At 42.8% G+C, this 20,949-nt stretch overlaps 1 protein-coding gene across 2 annotated transcripts in view; it reads left to right on the forward strand.

Moving 5' to 3' along the window:
- Positions 1-20,949, forward strand: part of LYPLAL1 (lysophospholipase like 1) — a 74,610-nt gene that overhangs the window by 13,377 nt on the left and 40,284 nt on the right. For both annotated transcript variants that reach the window (XM_089685017.1, XM_089685015.1), the window contains exon 2: positions 16,139-16,238. In XM_089685017.1, coding sequence (XP_089541143.1) covers positions 16,139-16,238 — 100 coding nt within the window. The remainder of the gene's footprint in view (positions 1-16,138; positions 16,239-20,949) is intronic.

Consider the following 20,949-nt stretch of genomic DNA (forward strand, 5'->3'; position numbering starts at 1 on the left):
ATCGTTGGTGTCAGTGGGGGGAGGAATAGTGCCCCATCGTTGGTGTCAGTGGGGGGAGGAATAGTGCCCCATCGTTGGTGTCAGTGGGAGGAATAGTGCCCCATCGTTGGTGTCAGTGGGAGGAATAGTGCCCCATCGTTGGTGTCAGTTGGAGGAATAGTGCCCCATCGTTGGTGTCAGTGGGAGGAATAGTGCCCCATCATTGGTGTCAGTGGGAGCAATAGTGCCCCAACGTTGGTGTCAGTGGGAGGAATAGTGCCCCAACATTGGTGTCAGTGGGAGGAATAGCGCCCCAACATTGGTGTCAGTGGGAGGAATAGCGCCCCATCATTGGTGTCAGTGGGAGGAATAGTGCCCCAACATTGGTGTCAGTGGGAGGAATAGTGCCCCAACATTGGTGTCAGTGGGAGGAATAGCGCCCCATCATTGGTGTCAGTGGGAGGAATAGCGCCCCATCATTGGTGTCAGTGGGAGGAATAGGGTCCCATCGCTGGTATCAGTGGGAGGAATAGTGCCCCATCGTGGGTGTCAGTGGGGGGAGGAATAGTGCCCCATCGTGGGTGTCAGTGGGGGGAGGAATAGTGCCCCATTGTTGGTGTCAGTGGGGGGAGGAATAGTGCCCCATCGTTGGTGTCAGTGGGGGGAGGAATAGTGCCCCATCGTTGGTGTCAGTGGGGGGAGGAATAGTGCCCCATCGTTGGTGTCAGTGGGGGGAGGAATAGTGCCCCATCGTTGGTGTCAGTGGGGGGAGGAATAGTGCCCCATCGTTGGTGTCAGTGGGGGGAGGAATAGTGCCCCATCGTTGGTGTCAGTGGGGGGAGGAATAGTGCCCCATCGTTGGTGTCAGTGGGGGGAGGAATAGTGCCCCATCGTTGGTGTCCGTGGGGGGAGGAATAGTGGCCCATCGTTGGTGTCAGTGGGGGGAGGAATAGTGCCCCATCGTTGGTGTCAGTGGGGGGGGAGGAATAGTGCCCCATCATTGGTATTAGTGACACCAATGATGGGGCACTATTCCTCCCACTGACACCAATGATACTTACCTTGCTGACCCCTGCTCCAGCCTGGGCTCGCTCGCTCCCTCCCTCCCTCCCTCTCCCATGGTACAGACACTTACCGGTCAGACGTCTTCCTTCTCCGGCCGCTTTCCTCCTCTTCACTCGCTCGATCTTCGCGGTGCCGCTCGGCTCCTCCTCTCCAAGCTCCACCTCCTCGCCGGTGATTGGCCGCCTGTGTGCCTCTCCTGAGCTACAGTTCCGGCGGCCAATCACCGGCGAGGATTGATCCCAGGGGTGTGTCCAGATGACAGGGACGGCATGTCATCCCGCCCACACCTGGAGACGGATAGAGTAGCGGTGTCTCGGTTCCTAAGGCCATCGGAAATATGTGTTTTCCGATGGTCTTAGGCGACCCCTGTGAAAGTGTCGTTCGACCCCCAAAGGGGTTGCGACCCCCAGGTTGAGAACCGCTGCTTTAAAAGAACAGAGAAGACATCACCAGGGATCCTGATGTTTAACTTGAGGCCAGAAAAAGGAGATAAGAACAGTTTGGTACCAGAGTAAGATACAGGTGGGTAGCTCTGGATGTAAACCATCCCCATCCTCATTGTTCTCTGTAATTAGATCCTTACTGCCAACAGTCCATCATGTCTTATGCCAGCCATAGACTGTTCGAATCTTGGCCGGTTCAGCACAGACCGGCTGATATTTTAACCATGTATGAGCAGGCTGAATGTACCCAAGTTGATTGATCATGCTTGGTACAACCAGCCTGTCGGATTTTACAGTTGCAAGAAAAAGTATGTGAACCCCTTGGGATTACGTGGATTTTTGCATGAATTGGGCATAAAATGTGCTCTGAACGTCATCTAAGTCACAACAATAGAAGAACACAGTCTGCTGAACATAATACTACACAAACATTAGATGTTGCCATGGTTTAATTGCACATAACATGTAAACATTCACAGTGCAGGGAGGAAAAAGTATGTGAGGCCCTAGCTTAATGACTTCTCCCAGAGCTAATTGGAGCCAGGAGTGAGCCAACCTTGACTCCAATCAGTGTGATGATATTGGATGTGTTGCTGACAGCTGTCCTGCCCTTAAAAAGCACACACCTGTTTTAGGTTTACTGGTTTCAAGAAGCACTGTCTGATGTGAACCATGCCTCGCAGAAAAGAGCTCTCAGAAGACCTACGATCAAGAATTGTTGACTTGCATGAAGCTGGAAAGGGTTACAAAAGTATCTCCAAAAGCCTTGATGTTCATGTGTCCACGGTTAGACAGACTGTCTACAAATGGAGAAAGTTTAGCACTGTTGCTACTCTCCCTAGGCATGGTCGTCCTGTAAAAATGACTGCAAGAGCACAGCGCAGAATGCTGCATGAGGTAAGAAGAATCCCAGAGTGTCAGCTAAAGACCTACAGAAATCTCTGGCACATGCTAACATTTTTGTTGACACATCTACAATAAGGAAAACATGAAACAAGAATGGAGTACATGGGAGGACACCACGGAGGAAGCCATTGCTGTCCAGAAAGAATATTGCAGCACGTTTGAAGTTTGCAAAAGAGCACCTGGATGTTCCACAGCACTACTGGCAAAATATACTGTGGACAGATGAAACCAAGATTGAGTTGTTTGGGAAGAACACACAACACTATGTGTGGAGAAAAAAAGGCACAGCACACCAACATCAAAACCTCATCCCCACTGTAAAACATGGCGGAGGGAGCATCATGGTTTGGGGCTGCTTTGCTGCCTCAGGGCCTGGACGGATTGTTGTCATTGATGGGAAAATGAATTCCAGAGTTTATCAAGACATTTTGCAGGAAAACGTACGACCATCTGTCCGTCAACTGAAGCTCCGCAGAGGATGGGTGATGCAACAGGACAATGACCCATAGCATACAAGTAATTCAACAAAACAATGGCTGCAACAGCACAGAATACGCCTTCTGGAGTGGCCCAGTCAGAATCCTGACCTCAACCCGATTGAAATGCTGTGGCATGACCTTAAGAGAGCGATTCACACCAGACATCCCAAGAATATTGCTACACTGAAACAGTTTTGTGAAGAGGAGTGGTCCAAAATTACTCCAGATCGTTGTGCAGGTCTGATCTGCAACTACTGGAAACGTTTGGTTGAGGTTATTGCTGCCAAATGAGGGTCAACCAGTTATTAAGTCCAAAGGTTCACATACTTTTTCTTCCCTGCGCTGTGAATGTTTACATGTTATGTGCAATTAAACCATGGCAACATCTTGTGTAGTATTATGCTCAGCAGACTGTGTTCTTCTATTGTTGTGACTTAGATGACGTTCAGAGCACATTTTATGCCCAATTCATGCAAAACTCCACATAATCCCAAGGGGTTCACATACTTTTTCTTCAACTGTACATGCAATAATTGCTAGCAGCTATTATAGCCGCTAGTAGTTCTCATTGTGTTCCCAGTGGGAGGGATTCCTCCATCAAAACTAAGTCCTCATGCACACGGGACGTATTGATAACGCTGGTAGTATTAGCTGTGTAAACATTAACAACGTGAGTTTTTTCAGCTTTTTTTTTTTAGCGTTTAGCGGTATTTTGCCGCGTTTAAAAAAATGTATTTATTTTGGTAAAAAAAAGTCCAAAAACGCCAGTTTTGTGTTTTTTACCACGTTTTTCAGCATTAGAGCATTTTTACAGCTAAAAAACTCCTCTAGAAACCCACTAGTCCTGTTTTTTTTTCCTTCCAAAAAGGTCCCTGCCAAAAAACGTCAATTAGAGTCTGTGTGCATGGACACATAGGATAACATGCTGGGGGGTTTACTAGCTGTAGAAAAAAAGGTCAAAAAGCCAAAAACAGCCACTGTAAAAACGTCCAGTGTGCATGAGGACTGAGGTGTCCGTTTATGACACAGAGAATAGCTGCGATTCAACGGATCTCAGCTATTCTCTGGTCATTTACAGTTTATGACACTCAGGAGATCATGTCAGCCCTTCACTGGTGATCTGTGTTCTCCCTCCAGATTCTCCAGCCCAGAGCTGGAGAATCAGAGGGACCGCAAACTAAGCAGAGATAATTTACCTCTGCTTAGTAAACTGATCTTTTACTGTAATCTTGCGAGATTATAGTAAAATCAGCCATTTTCCAGAGTTTGCAGACCGTTCTCCAGCGTTTGGAGACCGTTCTCCAGCGTTTGGAGAACTGCTTCATAAACTGCATTCACAGGAGAACTGTGTTCTCCGAGAATGCCGGAGAACTGAGCAGCGATCTATTACCGCTGGTTCATAAACGGACACCTGAATGTGTTGATGGGGAAATTTAAGCAAATTTGTGGTTGCAGGAAAGAAAATTGCTCCATCTATGGCTTGCATTACTCCAGGGGGGCTGACCATGTACTATCAGGCAGGCAAAATGGACGCAGCACACAAGAACGCACATGTCAAGCTTTGTAGTGTGGTTGTATTGCCAGCTGTTGTACTAGTGCCTTGGGGTACAATTGCAAAACAAATGTCACTGCATTGTGGTACTTGTGTTGCCATGCATTGTTGTAAAACCATCGTAACTGCAGAACATAGATGGCCCCAAGTATGAGATTATGTCTACTGACAATTGCTTCATTGTGTGTTTTCAGTCATTTGGTGGTATTTGATTTAGCTGCAAAGAGGCTGGAGAAGACCAGCAACACGTAGATGACCGAAAATTATGAAAACAGCATTTTGAAAAAGGAAAAAAATCATTGGCAATTTGTTTATCATACATTGTTTTCATGCAGCCGGGGTGTAAATCCACTTAAAACATTGGAAATATAGGGTGATTGTTGTAAGTACCCCTGGTAGCATTATAGATTGTCCCAATTCCTTTAACTGGTGTTTTTGCTTCACAGCTTAGTGTACATTTAGAAAAATATATAAATCCAGGCATGTGACAAAAAGAGGGATTAATAGACTAAATACTATCACTACATACAGTATTTTAGCCAAGTGCATTTATCAAAATATTACCATACTTTTGAGAAAATGGTGATTGGCAAAAATCTGCACTCAAAATGGTCACCTTTAAAACATGCATGGTGCGTCTTTTTCCATGGATCATGTTCCACTTGGTTGGCTATTCTGTAAAGTCAAATTACCGCTCATGTTTTGCAGTCTTGCACTTTAAAGGCCCCGTGCCCTGCGTACCTCGCACAGACGACAGTCATAACGTACAGTAATTCCTGTGTTAACGAGTTAGGCGCCACTAATGGGCATGAGGTCATTCGCTTGCCATTATGGGGAGCTGCTTGTGAGTCACTGACCAACGGCCAACGCTCCAATCATTTTAACTTCACAAGTTTGTTTTCTTATTAAGCATGAAACATTTTTGATGTGAGCATTATGTTACATCTGTTGCGGCGTGTCACTTTCTGACCTGTGATTAATCTGGAATTAGTCATGCCAATGAAACCGTATGAATGGGCAGACTTTATGGATGGCAGATCTTCTAAACATTCACGTGAATTTGTGTGGATGGCTGTTTGTTGCATTCTAGTACATGGACTGTGACAGAAATTGTACTTGATCTACAACTTTTCTTTGTAGATAAAAGTTTACAAATGAAAGAGGATCTTCATCCTAGAGAGAAAAACTTAAAAGTTAGCAGCTCTTTTAAATAAAAGGACACTTAGCTGTCCAAGGATCCAGCACTGTCCTCATCTGGGATAGTTCCTCGCCAGTCTTCAGGTCCCTGGCGCTGCCACGTCTAGTGTGGGAATCCGGCTGAGACTCCTTACGGTTTCAAAGCCAACTTCTCATTGCGCATTGTGAATGGACCCACAGCCTTCTGGGACCTGTGATGTGTCCTAGCAGGCTGCAGGCAAAGGATGGGGGGGGGGCAAACTTGAAGTGGAAGAGGGTACCTATCAAAACTAGGTACTCATACCCTAAAAAATGTTTAATCAGTTGCCGACCAGGCTATAGCAGAATGATGGCTACAGCGTGGCCAACCAGCCGGGCCCACCACTTCTGGGCCTCCGGGGGGTGACGTCACCACGTACAGCAACAGTATCTTGTGGTCCTGGGATATGGCTGGGGATGGCCTATGTTTACTACCTTACGCGATTTCACTAGTGTCGGTAGAGACACTAATCAATGTGAGTGGTTTTATGTTTTTATCAGAATAAACAGTTGGTATGGTTTTACGCTATGGAAGTTCCTCTTTTCTTCTTCTTTTTTTCCTCATGAGTCATTATAAGATGTTGTGATACTGGTCCTGAGGAGTCTTTGGAGATAGGATTACAAGCTGCAGATTATCACTCCCAGAGCTAACAAGTGTTTTCCCTGGTTTTAGCATGACCAGCGTATAGTTCTGGTGAGTTAATTTAAGCTGTTAGGTGGTGGATGAGCACTGCATGGTGATTTCAAAAGAATGATGCTAATATAGAAGAATCTCACTTGGAGTGGTGGAATTGTTCGAAGGTTACAAGAATATATGCCGGACTTTATAACTTTTCAGACAATATATTACTTGCACATTATATAACTAGGTTCATACATATTTGGGCACAGGCACAATTTTCATACTTTTGGCTCTGTATGCCACCAGAATAATTTAAAATAAAACAATCCAAATTAATTTGAAGTGCTGACTTTCAGCTTTAATTTAAGGGGTTGTACATAAATATCAAGTACAAATTTTAGGAACTGCGACCGTTTTTATACACAGTCCCTCCATTTGCAGGGGCTCAAATGTAATTGGACAAATGAATATAAATGAATATAATCATAAATAAAATATTCATTTTTATTATTTTGTTGAGAATCCTTTTACTGGCAATGACTCCCTGAAGTCTGGAACCCATGGACATTACCAAAGACTGGGTTTCCTCCTTTCTGATGCTTTGCCAGGCTCTATCTGCAGCTGTCTTCAGTTGTTCTTTGTGGATAGTTCTGCCTTTTAGTTTAGCCTTCAGCAAGTGAAATGCATGCTCAATTGGGTTGAGATCAGGTGATTGACTCGGCCATTGCAGAATATTCCACTTCTTTTCATTCAAAAGCTCCTGGGTTGCTTTTGCAGAGTGTTTTTGAATCATTGTCCATCTGTACTTTGAAGCGCCGTCCAATCGGTATATCTCTAAACAATGCAAAATTCATCCGGCTGCTTCTGTCACATCATCAATAAACACCAATGACCCAGTGCCACTGGAAGCCATGCATGCCCATGCCATCACACTGCCTCCACCATGTTTTACAGACGGCAGCTACAGGCAAAGCGACGTACCCGTACATCGCTTTGGTTGTACTAACACATGGGGCGCAGCATTCCCCAACCCCCCCGCGTGACCGCTGTGTCCGGCAGACCCAGCGGAATGCAGATCCCGGTGAACGGGACCCGGTGATCATGTGATCGCTATGCGATCACTTGATCCCAATGTAAGCAAAGCCATGCGTCCTGCTCCAGCCAATTACAGATCACTATCTTGAGCTGTCAAAAACCTAACTCATTCATGACAGTTCATGAATGAGTTATGTTCATGACAGCAAGCTTTACATTGCAGGAGAAATGTTCTTTATTTCTCCTGTTAAAAATAATAAAAAAAAAAAAATCCCTGATTTTTCCCCCCACCCCCCAATAGTACAATGTTACTATGGTAATATTGTACTACTGTATTCTGATATAAGTATTTAAAAAATAAATAAAATAAAAATACCATATTGAGAATGTTTTAAAACATATTTTTTTAAGGTTTTCTTGTTTTTAACTACTTGCCAACCACTTACCCGCATTTTGCGGGCGAGTATCCGCTCTTGGCAAAGCGACGTAATCTTGCGTTACTTCCTGTTTTGGGGTGTGAATGCACCTGCGCCCCCCACTGACATTTACCCCTTTTTTGGGGGTAAAAAAGTGTGTCTTATGGAGCGAAAAATACGGTAATTGTTGTCATATTGATCCACAAACCCGATTCATCATATGCCCATGTTCTCTGCTGTTACATGTAGGCCCAACATGGACCAGCAATGTACTGGTACATTGCTGGACTTTGGTTATACCAGGATGATGCCTGCAGCTACAGGCATCATCCTGGTATAGTTTTTTTCAGCTGGTGGTAGGCTTTCATGTAAAAGCTAATTAGCTGCTGAATTGTTTTCACAAACAATTCCTCCTGTCGCCTTCCACAGTTTTCTTGGGCTCTCTTGTTCTACAGGGAAATCCGAGAATGCAGCCAGCAGATCCGCTGGCTGATCAGAGACCAGAATGGCTCCAATCATCTCTTTAGTCTAAGAAATTGGAAGCTATGAGCATTTCATCACTTCAGTTTCGCAGGATATAAATGGCTCCATTTGTAAATTGGGATAGCATCTGATCACACCGATCTTGGAGAGATCAGATGATTTCTCAAAAAAGAATACCTGTCAATGCCTATTGCAGTCAGAAGAGATATTTACATTATCTGTGATAGCAATAAAAGTCGGGACCCGTTGATTGACAGCCGAGACAGAGAATGGTGTATGTATGTGTGTGTGTATGTATGTGTGTATATATATATATGTGTGTGTGTGTCGGTAATGTGGTTAACATAAAATGTGCCCATCAGCATGCTGCCTATTTTAGGTTAAGGGTCACTCTGATGGGCACATTTTATGCTAAGGGTCACTGATGGGCACATTTTATGCTAAGGGTCACTGATGGGCACATGTTATGTTAAGGGAGCAAATATGGGCACATACTGTGGAAAGAGGCACTCTAATGGGCACATGTGATGGAAAGGAGCACTCTGATGGGGAAATAGGATGGAAAGGGGTACTTTGAGTGTAAGGAGGCACCTTATTACCTGATGTAAGGTGGCAATGTGATGTACCTGATGTAAAGGGGGACAACTGATGTAAAGGAGCACTCTGATGGACACACCTGATGTGATAGGGATACATGATGTAAAGTTGCACTCTGATGGCAGCACCTAATGTAAGGGGGCACGCTGATGGGCACACCCTATGTAAGGTGTCACTGTGATGGGGGAACCTTATATAATGGGGCACTCTAATGGGGACAACTGATGTAAGGGGGCACGCTGATGGGCACACCCTATGTAAGGTGTCACTGTGATGGGGGAACCTTATATAATGGGGCACTCTAATGGGGACAACTGATGTAAGGGGGCACGCTGATGGGCACACCCTATGTAAGGTGTCACTGTGATGGGGGAACCCTGTATAATGGGGCACTCTAATGGGGATAACTGATGTAAGGGGGCACACTGATGAGAGATACCAAATATAAGGGGGCCTTCTAATGCAGAAACCTGATGTAAGGGGGCACTCTGATGGGAATGCCTGATGTATGGGGACACTGATGGGAACACCTGATTATTATTATTATTACACAGGATTTATATATCGCCAACAGTTTGCTCAGCGCTTTACAATATAATAGGGGTTGTACTCTGACAGTGGCAACTGATTTACGGGGGAAGTCTGATGGTGGCACCCAATGTAATAAATTACTCTGGAGGGAGAACGCTAATGGGGACATTTATTTGCGGACCTCGGCCAGAAGAAGATTTTAGTGACCTGACCGCCTTGAATTTTAATTCAATACCCCTGGTGTAAGCAGTTGACTATTGTGGCCAGTTGACATTTGAGTAGCATTGCGGGTTGCAGCCAATATATTGGTTTTGCAAGCCATTCTACAGAAGAGAAATTGTACTACTTTTTGGAAGTCTGGCAGGCGGTTATTCCAATCCACGCTTTCTTGTAGAGCTACACCAGTAAAAGAATTTTCAGGATCTGAAATACTCCTGGGTGTGTCCAATGCCAGATTTCCACCTGATGGCTGCCACGTGATTGGAGTGATAGAGTTGCATGATGGCGTTGCATTATCTAGGCACTCGGCTCTAATTTTCAGCTTCCTGCAGATACTGAGTGTACACTGTACTGTGTATGCACCTCAGGCAGTGTTTATTTTTTTAAAAAGTATGCCAGCATAAAGTGAAAGGGTTTTCATTTTAGGCAAGAGAGGCATACAAAGTCTCTTCTACCAAAATACTTCATACCTTTTTTTTTGGACTTCCACTATCCATTTTGCAACCCAATCTATCTATCAGTCCTTTTTTTTTTTTTTTTATCCTTTTCAAACATACTATATTGATGGTTTATAAAGGGTTTTGTAAAGGCAGCAATGTGACACAGCCTTTGGCAGAGTTACAAAACGAGCTGAAGAAAACCATCAAAGGTCTCCTCGTGCTCAGCAGAAAAACACAAGTCGGCAGAAAAAAAGAGAGATCTTTAAAGGTACTAATAAAGTCCTGACTAATGGTGACTGAGTTGTCCAGTGGAGGGTGCCTGGAGCCAGTGACCTGCGGTGCAGTCTGTGGGCCTCCCGCTGGCAGCTGTATGCATTCCCTTGTTCTGAGCCACCATAATGTAATCCCTGTGTGGATAAATGCTGATGGGTGCACTTGCTAGACAATCTTTTTTGGAACAAGCAATTATGAACATCTGTACCAAGTGCTGTTGAAAAGACTCTAGTATGCACCGTGTACATTTTAAAGTAAAAGAAATTTGGAAGCTCATTTGTATTTTTAAAGGTGGAGGATGCAGGGCATTCATCCTTTAATATGGCCTCACTATCTAGAGCAGGGGTGTCCAACTCAATGTCAACAAAGGCCACATCAATATTATGGTTGTCCTCTGTATATGCCGTAAAGCATGCTTGTTATACCCACTGTGGAACTTAAGGAGTTAATCCTCTGCATTGTGTAAAAAGGATGCTTGATCCTTCTTCTTTGATCCTCCCATTTTCTACTGTCCCCAATCCATCTGCTGATAGAACAGAGCCTTGGGGGAAGCTGCACATGCTTAGTTTGGTGTGTACTGCTAGAGAGTGTTTTTTTTTTCCTTGGGAGGGTGCATGTGATCAGCACAGGTCCAATCAGCATTGTCCAGACAGAGAGTCAGTGGTCCTGCAGTCTCATAGGACAGTGAGAGGAGAATGAAAACTCCTCCTACAAGCTTTAACCAGTGCTTTGTTGTACACTGATGGAAGTCATAAGATTTCTCTATCTGCTGATGAAAAAAGGTATTTAGCAGTTTTATATTTACTAAAATAATTGCATTTCCATGTTCAGTGTACTGTGGAAGACCAGATATAGTGAATGCAGTGCCCACTCACACTCCTGTAGCCGATGATGCAAGTCTGAAAAGGAGGGTCACACATAACTGGTGTCCTCCACAAGAGACTTTATTGGCGACCGCTTAGACAGAACATGGTTCTGCCATGGTGTTCTGTCTGAGCACTCTCCAATAGTTTCTTGTGGTTGACAGAATTTTATTAATCTCATAATAATTATAAGTAGATCTCCAGAGCACCCCATCCCACTTACATTAGCTCTCAAGAGTTTCCTCACCATCAGAAGTCAAGTGTCCCCCACCCTTCCTTACATCACAGTGCACCCCCCTCAACTTGTGCTGTTGCTGAGAAGAAGCTGGAGGGCGGAGCTGGGAAGCAGACAGTGCAGGGTCTGGAGGAGGACCAGAAGAGGGCTGGAGTCAGCTGCCAGAGTCTGCTGAATGCTGAGACCAGGTAAGGTAGAGACGAGGCGGTTCTACGGATGCACAGTGAGGTGTGGGATCTGCAGGAAGAGTTCAGTCATCCTTTCTGCTGCCAGCTGTTGTGATGAGGGGAGGCAGAGACAGTCCTCTCCGCAGTGCACATTGCGAGGGGGCTTAGGTGAGTATTAGGGGGGCTGCTGCACACAGAATGCATGAAGGTAAAAAACTTTAGCCTTTACAACCACTTTAAGATAAAAAAACTTTCAGACTTTTAAACCACTTTAAGGTGAATGAGAACAAAGTCCCTTTACTCCAGCTGCAGTGTTCTGAATTGGCTTAGAATTTTTGTGATTGACTTTATTTTTTTCATGTACTTTTTATATCCTTCTCTAGGCATTTATTAAAGTAAGCATGACAGAGAAATTGAGGACTTTCCTAATCCTGTGAAAATTCCAGTTTCCTTGCTGTTATGCTGATTCACTGAATTTAATACTTGAAATCACTCACCTGGGAGATGCATACAGATCTAGAAGCTTTGAGGAAAGTCAGAAGCCCTTATCTGTATACTTGGTCAGCAATTGCAAGCAAAAGGGTGAGCATGACATCCTGGAAACTAGCACTTTCATCAGAGGTCAGCGATGGCAGCCTCCAGGTTTACTTTAAAACTAATGAAAAAAAAAACCCAAAATTGCTGCCCATGTGAGTCATTTTGTAATTAGAAATCCTACAGCTTTTTATTGCGTTGGACAGCCAAACACGTTTTCACCCCCTCGAAGATTTAAATGTGAGTTTCAAGAATTTGTCATTTCACTCTGACCGTGATTAGTACAAATGCTTTAAATTCTAGGGTAATCTCTTTGTATATGTTTAAAATGATCTGGCAAGCAGTAATTTCCCAGAAAAGAGAAATAGACCCTCATTGACTAATCCCCCAAATCAGAAACACTCCCCTGTTGCTGGTTTTTAAATTACATTTTTAATTTATCTTTGTGTATGATGTTGTCTCATGCAAGGGGAATCATATACTCCAAGTTTTATTATGTTAGTTAAAGGCCGGGGGTTTGGCACCAGAGTGGCTCCTCTTCGGTTTTGTGTTTTTGTTTTGTTTTTTTTGGGTGGGGGGTGGTTTCGTGCAAGTGCATATTTTTGCAATTTACTAAACTCACAATAAACAAAAGTTTGTTTAGCTCATATCCGTTGCAGGTTGCTTTCCAGTTTTTAAAATAACTACCAACTACAGCCGTTTTTGGGTTTCATTTGTATTTAAAGAACAACATCAATTATATCTCAACTCATTCAATCCAACGGGTTTTCCCTTCTGATTAACATTGTAAGGGCTCATTCACAACGCAGTGTGTGTTACAAAGCGCTTTGCCACAATGTATGGTAATGTTCCATAAATTTACTTTTATATGCCTCATATGTTATGTTGGGCTTCAGAAAGTGCTGCAGGGCATATTGTGTGTGTGTGTTAAGATGGCTTAACAGCCTTTTTGATTTAAATGGACTATCAAAGACAACTTGCCTCAAGCATGAAACACGTGCATTGTAGTCCTCTGGGGTGAACAAGCCCTAATTCACATTACAGACATCATAGGCGAAGTTGGGGCTGGCCAACCTTTCTGCCGTGTAGCTCGTGGTCCTCCCTTCTCCAGGTTTCCAGTCGATGTGTATGCACCAGACCTACCTATAGAGACCCATTGCCAGCCAACACCAAGCTTGGTGCAGATGCTATGGCTTCCTATTGTTGTCCAGCATATAGGCTGCTGGCGGGATTGATTACGGAAGATTGAAAGATACAGACTCCACCACATCTTGGATTGTGTCTGGTTAGCTGCCACATCATCTACCAGTTAGGTACTGATCACCTTTATATCGCTGGTTTACTAATCTGAATATTTACAGATTTTCATTATGCCTACATATGGAACTATAGTATGTTAATGGTGGCTATAGTCCTCGTGACTAACAGTGCATTGTCCATACCTACCTGTTCCCTTTTATGTTATGATCTGTATTTTGAAATACATTAACCATTTGAGCTCCAGAAGGTTTTACCCCTTTTATGACCTTTTATTTTTCCTATTTAGCACTGTATTACTTTAACAGGTAATGCAACACTGTACACAAACAAAATTTATATTTCATTTTTTCACACAATTTAAAGCTTTTTTTGGTGGTATTTGATCATCTCTGGGTTTTTTTTTATAATTTTTAATATATAAGCAGAAAAAAAATGTTTCTGCTATAAAACATACATAATAAAAAATAAAATCACATTTCTTCATAAATGTAGGCCAAGATGTATTCTGCTAATTTTTTTTTTTTTTAAGTACTACTGATAGTGGTGATCATCAACTTAGAATTGGACTACACTAGTGTGGTTGGCAATCTGCTACTAATTGGCCCTGGGGGGAGGGGGACTAACTGCCACTGACATCACCAGTGACACTAATACAGTGATAATACTATATACTATCACTGTACTAATGACACTGGCTGGGAAGGGGTTGGCACCTAAGAGATTATCAAGGAGATAGATGTGTGCCTAACAATGTACTGTGTGCTGCTTTTACTAACAGATCTCTTTGTTTCCTATTCCTGCTTTGCAGAGATAAGAAACTGAGATCATTCTCTTTGTACAGAGACCTTTGTTGATTGTCAACACAGTTCTGGTAGATCACAAGCCTAATAATGGCATGCAATGCCAAGCTGTGGTTTCTAAAGCAAACAAAATCCTCTCTTGTATTAAGAGATATAGAGAGAGAGATATCGTATTACCTCGGTACAAATCATTAGTAATACCTCATCTGGAATATGCAGTTTAGTTTTGGGCACCAATTCACAAAAAGAACATTGGGGAACTGGAGAAAGTACAGAGAAGGGCAACCAAACTGATAAGAGGCATGGAGGAGCTCAGCTATGAGGAAAGATTAGAGGAACTGAATTTATTCTCTCTTGAGAAGAGGAGATTAAGGGGGGATATGATCAACATTTATAAATACATCAGTGGTTCATATAGTGAACTCGGTGTAGAGCTATTCACCCTGAGGTCATCACAGAGGACAAGGGGGCACTCTTTACGTCTGGAGGAAAAGAGATTTAATCTCTAAACATGGAAAGGTTTCTTCACAATGAGAGCTGTGAAAATGTGGAATAGACTCCCTCAATAGTTGGTTCTGGCCAGCTCAATTAATTGATTTAAAAAAGTCCTGGATTCTTTCTTAGATACACAGAATATAACTGGATACTAACATTTATAGGTAAAGTTGATCCAGGAAATATCCGATTGCCTCTCAGGGAATCAGGAAGGATTTTTTTTCCCTGCAGGAGCAAATTAGTTTGTGCTGTTTTTTTTTGCCTTCCTCTGGATCAACTGTGGATATAGGGTTATAACTTTTTTTTTTTTTTTAATGATTGAACTAGATGGACTTTTGACTTTTTTTAAGTCAGACTAACTATGTAACACAGGGCTCTGGGCTGTGATTGGACACAGATGATTAGCAGGACCCGGCCAATCATTGGCTGGGGCTTGCTGACAGACTCCCGCTGTGTTCAATAACAGTGGGTGTTGGTGGGGACGTGCATGCGCATGCCTAAACTTGGAAGCAGGCAGCCACATACCAGTACGTCGCTTTGCCTGCACGGGCCGCCCATCTGCAGTACATTGTGGGCAGGTGGTCCTTAAGTGGTTAATAAAAATGTATTGAAAGTGAAAGGTACAGAAATATCTTTGTGTCTGCTTCTGTAACTCTGTGTACATTTTTATTGCGGAGAGCAAAGTGGATTTTATAGCTTAGTGCAGGGGTCTCCAAACTGCAGCCCGAGGGCCGGATGTGGCCCTTTGCTACCCTTTTTCCGGCCCTTGGGGCACTATTCCTCCCACTGAGACCAACAATGGGGCAGTACTTCTTCCACTGAAACCAATGATGGGGCACTATTCTTCCCACGGATTCCAATGATAGGGCACTACTCTTCCTACTGACTATCAACCCTGCGGCCATGTTTATTCTCACTGATGCTGGGGCCAGGACATTTTCTATCCTCACTGGCCCTAATCCGGCCCTCCTAAAGTCTGAAGGACAGTATACTGGCCCTTTTGTTTGAAAAGTTTGGAGACCTCTGGCTTACTGAATGAAACTATTCCAGAGCCCTACACACCTTCCCTTTTGCACTAGCAAACATTATTGTACAAGCAACTTACAGACACCTGACCCATAACTTCCTTTGCAGTATTTCACCCCTGCTTTGTTTCCAAGGGTTATGGAGATTTATAGGGACCTGAAGGGTGGCCGCACCCACAACTGATTACTTGTAAAATGTATTGCCTGAAGAGTGCAAAATCTGATGCAGCTCTGCATAGAAACCAACCAGATTCCAGGTTTTATTGTCAAAGCCTAAGTGAACAAGCTGGAGTTAGAAGCTGACAGCTACCATGCTGAGTGCTCCAGTTTAATAAATCTCCCCCAAAGTTTTCTCCTAAATGTTCCCATCAGAAAATGCTCCTAGTGTGTTTGATTGACTTTGGCAGATGTGTTAGGTTTAAAACTCAGAGAGATGAAACTGAAATGACCTCTATTCCCTGCTACCTTATATTTATACTTGCACTTTATCTTTTCCAACTTTAGGTGATTCTGGTCAAGGACTCAGATCATGGATACGGGAAGTCTTGAAGAAAGATCTGGCCTTTAAGCACATAAAAGTTATTTTTCCAACAGCTCCAGCCCAGTGAGTTGTATTTTATTATAGCACATGTTTTGTGTTTGTTTTTTTTCTTAATAATATCCTGTTATTTAAAAGATTTGACTCTCTATATTCAAAATTCTTTCTGATTTCCCAGCCTGGATAAAAATATTACCAAACTGGCCCATAAATATTAAGTGTATCTTAATTTTTTTATTTAATTTTGGATAGAGTAGGAAAGTCCCCACTGGCCTGCACTCCTCGAAAAGGGTGCTATGGAGGGTCACGTGATTGTGGTCTAAGATGGCTGTATTAAATTTGTGAATATGGGGGGGGGGGCTTTACATTTGCCTGGAGAAGGGCTTTAGGTACATATATTATACTGTGTAAAAGTTTAAGCCAGTTGTGAAAAAGTGCTGAATGCTTTCTGAAATAGAAGTGTTAATAGTTTATTTTTATTAGTTACCAAAATAGAAAGTAAATGAACAGGAGAGAAATCCAAATCAAATCAATACTTGGCGTGACTGCCCTTTGCCTTCAAAACAGCATTAATTCTTCTGGGTACACGTGCACACAGTTTTTGAAGGAACTCGGCAGGTAGGTTGTCCAAACATCTTGGAGAGCTAACCGCAGATCCTTTGTGGATATAGGCTGCCTCAAATCCTTCTGTCTCTTCATGTAATCGCAGGCAGACTCGATGTTGGGATCTGCAGGGGTAAAACCATCATTTCCAGAACTTATTCTTTACACAATATATATATATATATGTATGTGTATATGTATGTGTATGTATATATATGTGTATATATGTATGTGTATATATGTATATATATATATATATATATATATATATATATATATATATATATATATATATATATATATATATATATATATATAATATGTGTATGTATATAAGTGTGTGTATATGTGTGTATATATATATATATATATATATATATATATATATATATATATATATATATATATATGTGTGTGTTAATGACATTGGTTGTAGTTCTAGGTTAATTTTTCTGCTGCAGAATAAATTTGGGTCCAATGACACACCTCCGTAATGGTATGTCATTTTTGTACCGTTCTCTAACCCTTCAGCGAACAGACTGCCTCCCGCTACAGCTAAATATTTCAGATTTTGCCTTCTCAGACCAGAGCACCTTCTGACATTTTTCTGCATCCCAGTTCCTATGTTTATATGTATAGTTGAGTCGCTTAGCCTTGTTTCCACATCAGAGGTATGGTTTTTGGCCACAATCCTTCCATGAAGACCATTCTGGCCAGACTCCAGACAGTAGAAGGCTATACCTGGGTCCCACTGGTTTCCAGTAGTTCTGTGCTGATGGTACTGCTAGACATCTTCCATTATCAAAGCGAAGTAAGCATGATGTGTCTTTCATCTGCTGCATTAAGTTTCCTTGGCCGACTACAGTGTATACACTCCTCACGTTGCCCGTATCTTTGCGCTTCTTAAAAGTTTGAACAGCACATTTTGAAACCCAGTCTACTTTGATATCTTTGCCTGGGAGAGACCTTGCTGATGCAGTGTAACTATTATGTGTCTTGTTGCTGTGCTAAGGTACTTGCCGTGGTCTATGACCTGTGACACAAAACTGTCTTACACAACCTCACCTTATTAGCAGAGTTTGACTTTTGCTCACCCAGTTTTAAGCCTTCTACACAGCTGTTTGTGTCAGTTAATGATTGTGTTTCAGCCTACATATGAAATTGATGATTATTAGCACCTGCTTGGTATTAACTATACACCTGACTCTAATTCTGCAAAATCGCTGACTTTGTGCAAGTGTACAAAGTGAGCAAGTGTTGTAACTAATGCTGGTTTGAAGCCAAAAGGTAGTCATTTCAAATATTGATTTGATTAGATGTTTCTCTTTTGTTCGCTCACTCTGCATTTTGTAAATTGATAAAAATACATATATATATATATATAGTCTATTTTTTTTTTTTTTTTTTAAGCTATCTTACTTTACAGCATTTTTTTCACACCTGCCTACAACTTTTGCACAATACTGTTTGTAAATGTAATTATTTATAATTATTGATTAAAAAAGAAAAATACCACGACGCTTCCAGTAACTGCAGGAAAAGTTTTGTTGATGATTTATTATCATAGCAGGACCCTTTTTTGGTTTGGTGTGTTGCTGTTTAGTTTTGGATCACACTAATGTGATTCATGCAGTTACTTCCCATAAGTGAGGAAACACAACCCTGTCTACTGGTGTTTCCCCGACATGATGTCTTTCCTAATATTAGTGCAATACCCCTGTGTAATGACTTTCTCTCCTTTTGTGTCCAAACGTCCAAGAGGTTCTAGAGCAGACCCAATCACTGGCTGGAACACCAAATGGACCTCAGCCATGGGCTTCCCCCTCTGTCTTTTATTACTGGTAAAAAGTCAGAAGGCCATAAATGTGTGCATTCCGAGCCAAAACCTGCCGGTAACTCACAAATATTTTCTATGCCAAATTCCAGCATGCAGTTACCAGCAAGAGCAATATTAATCATTTAGTTTACTATAAAGAATACAGTATAGTGTCATTACACTGTCAATCACTCCAAGATCCCAAGCCCATGCAATTTAAAATAAAATGGAAACTTAAATTTTAAGAGCTGGCATTGCTGCTGATGGTTATATAGTTAACTTGGTTTAAAAAAAACCCACATCCGAAATTCAACCTCACGAATTCCAGCACTTTTTGTCGTGAGGAATACAAACTAAACTCCCTTCTCCGAGTAACTGTTGCTGATCTTAACTACCTAAGAGGAAAAAAATCCTTCCCATCACCACAAAGACAGTTGGACTAGTTCCCTGGAATTAAATCTTACTGTGTCATTCCTGAGTATATATAAATCTCACATACACTTTAAAGTAGTTGTAAACCCTTACATATACCCAGTGAAGTGACTGGCTTTGGGTGATACACAGAAATGAAACAGATCCTCATATATAAGTTGTACCTGTTTATTTGAAGTTTTCACTTCTCTACAACTGTTAAAAGTCTAGAATTTATAAAGCTTGTCCGAGCTGTCAGAAAAATGAAGTTGCACTCTGCAGAGCTGAGTGAGGAGAGCTTTGGCAGCTGATTGGAGGGAAGGGGCACCCTCCTTCACACAGTTCACAGGAACAGAGATGAGGCTGACAGTCAGCTGGAGGTCCCTCCCCTGTCACCATTTTTCTCTTGGTGTCAAGAAAGCTTGTCAGAAGTGATTCTTGCTAATAGCAGAGGAACAAAACAGCACACAAAATTGACACTTAGTACTCTTAATTGAGACAAGTACACACTATAGAGGGATATGCTTTGTTCGTATTTCATGTCTGAGGTTTACAACCACTTTCAGGTGTTAATGCAGTTTGAAAAGTAATTTTCAATCCTTTTAAATCTGCAGCCATCTTTAAACAAAAAGTTTGTAATTGTTCTATGAAGGTCCTTGTTCAGGCACTTTCTGTTATAGGGAGAGAACGCTCTATCCTTGTTTACCAGTTGTGCTGCTGCATTGTCACCTTGTCACACAGGCTTCCGATTGAGACTACAAATGACTGTTGTTACAGACATTATGTAGGCATGGCCCACTGTTGGAACCATCAGGTAATTCTCCCTGCGAAGCCGTCACTTCAGGTAGACAAGAAGTGGCTGCAAAGAGGTAGCAGGAGATCAGCATTGCTGAAATGTGACAGAGGTGAAAGAGGGGCGGTATTTGCGATACACTATTCTTTAATAAACTAAATGTCACTCGTTTTGGGTTTACATCAAGAAATAACCGTGTATAGAAAAATCATTCAGTCTTTTTTCCCAGCCCATATTTTATTTTGCCATTGGAAACTCATACAGTAGGACCTTCTTACCATACAGAATATATGTTAAGGTGGTTGCATGTGTGCTGTGGATGGAGGCTTAAGGTGGATCTAAACTCTGTCAACATTAACTATTTTCCAGCCTTATGCTAATAGCAGTAATAAATAGATAGACTGGTATATTTGCTTGTTTTAATTTTTCTTTTTTTTTTTTATGTTTCTCCTTCCTCCCCTATCCAAGAGATACCATATAGGAAGATGAGAGGATTGCCAGCAGGGATCAGTGCCACATGTACTGCCATAAGCGACCATCATCAGCACCCTCCCTGCTCCACTGTGCATTACAAAACAACACTGTGCCCTCCTTATGCCCAGTACCATGCCCTCCTGACACCCCAGCCCTCCTGATCACCCAGCACCATGCTCTCCTGACACCCCAGCCCCTGATCCCCTCAATGCCATACCTTCCTGTCCCCCCAGTGCCATGCCCTCCTGATCCCCCCAATACCATACCCTCCTGTCCCCCCTGTGTCATGCCCTCCTGACACCCCAGCCCTCCTGACCCCCCCTCCCAAATACTGTACCTTCTTGTCCTCCCAGTGCCAGCCCTCCTGATCCCCCCCCAATACCATGCCTTCCTGACAACCCAGCCCTCCTTATCCCCCCCCCCCCAATACCATACCTTCCTGCATTAACACCCCCCCCCCCAGTGCCATGCCCTATTAACACCCCAGCCCTCCTGATCTCCCAGTACTATGCTCTCCTGACACCCCAGCCCTCCTGGTCTCCCCAGTGCCATGCCCTCTTGACACCCCAGCCCTCCTGGTCTCCCCAGTGCCATGCCCTCTTGACATCCCAGCCCTCCGGATACCCCTGTATTGTGCCCTCCTAATCTTCCAGTTCCGTGCTGTCCTGAGCCCCAGTACC

This window comes from Staurois parvus, unplaced genomic scaffold (genome assembly GCF_062004578.1).
Source record: "Staurois parvus isolate SC_StPar_1 unplaced genomic scaffold, SC_StPar_1.0 ptg000362l, whole genome shotgun sequence".
In the NCBI taxonomy this organism is placed as follows: Eukaryota; Metazoa; Chordata; class Amphibia; order Anura; family Ranidae; genus Staurois; species Staurois parvus.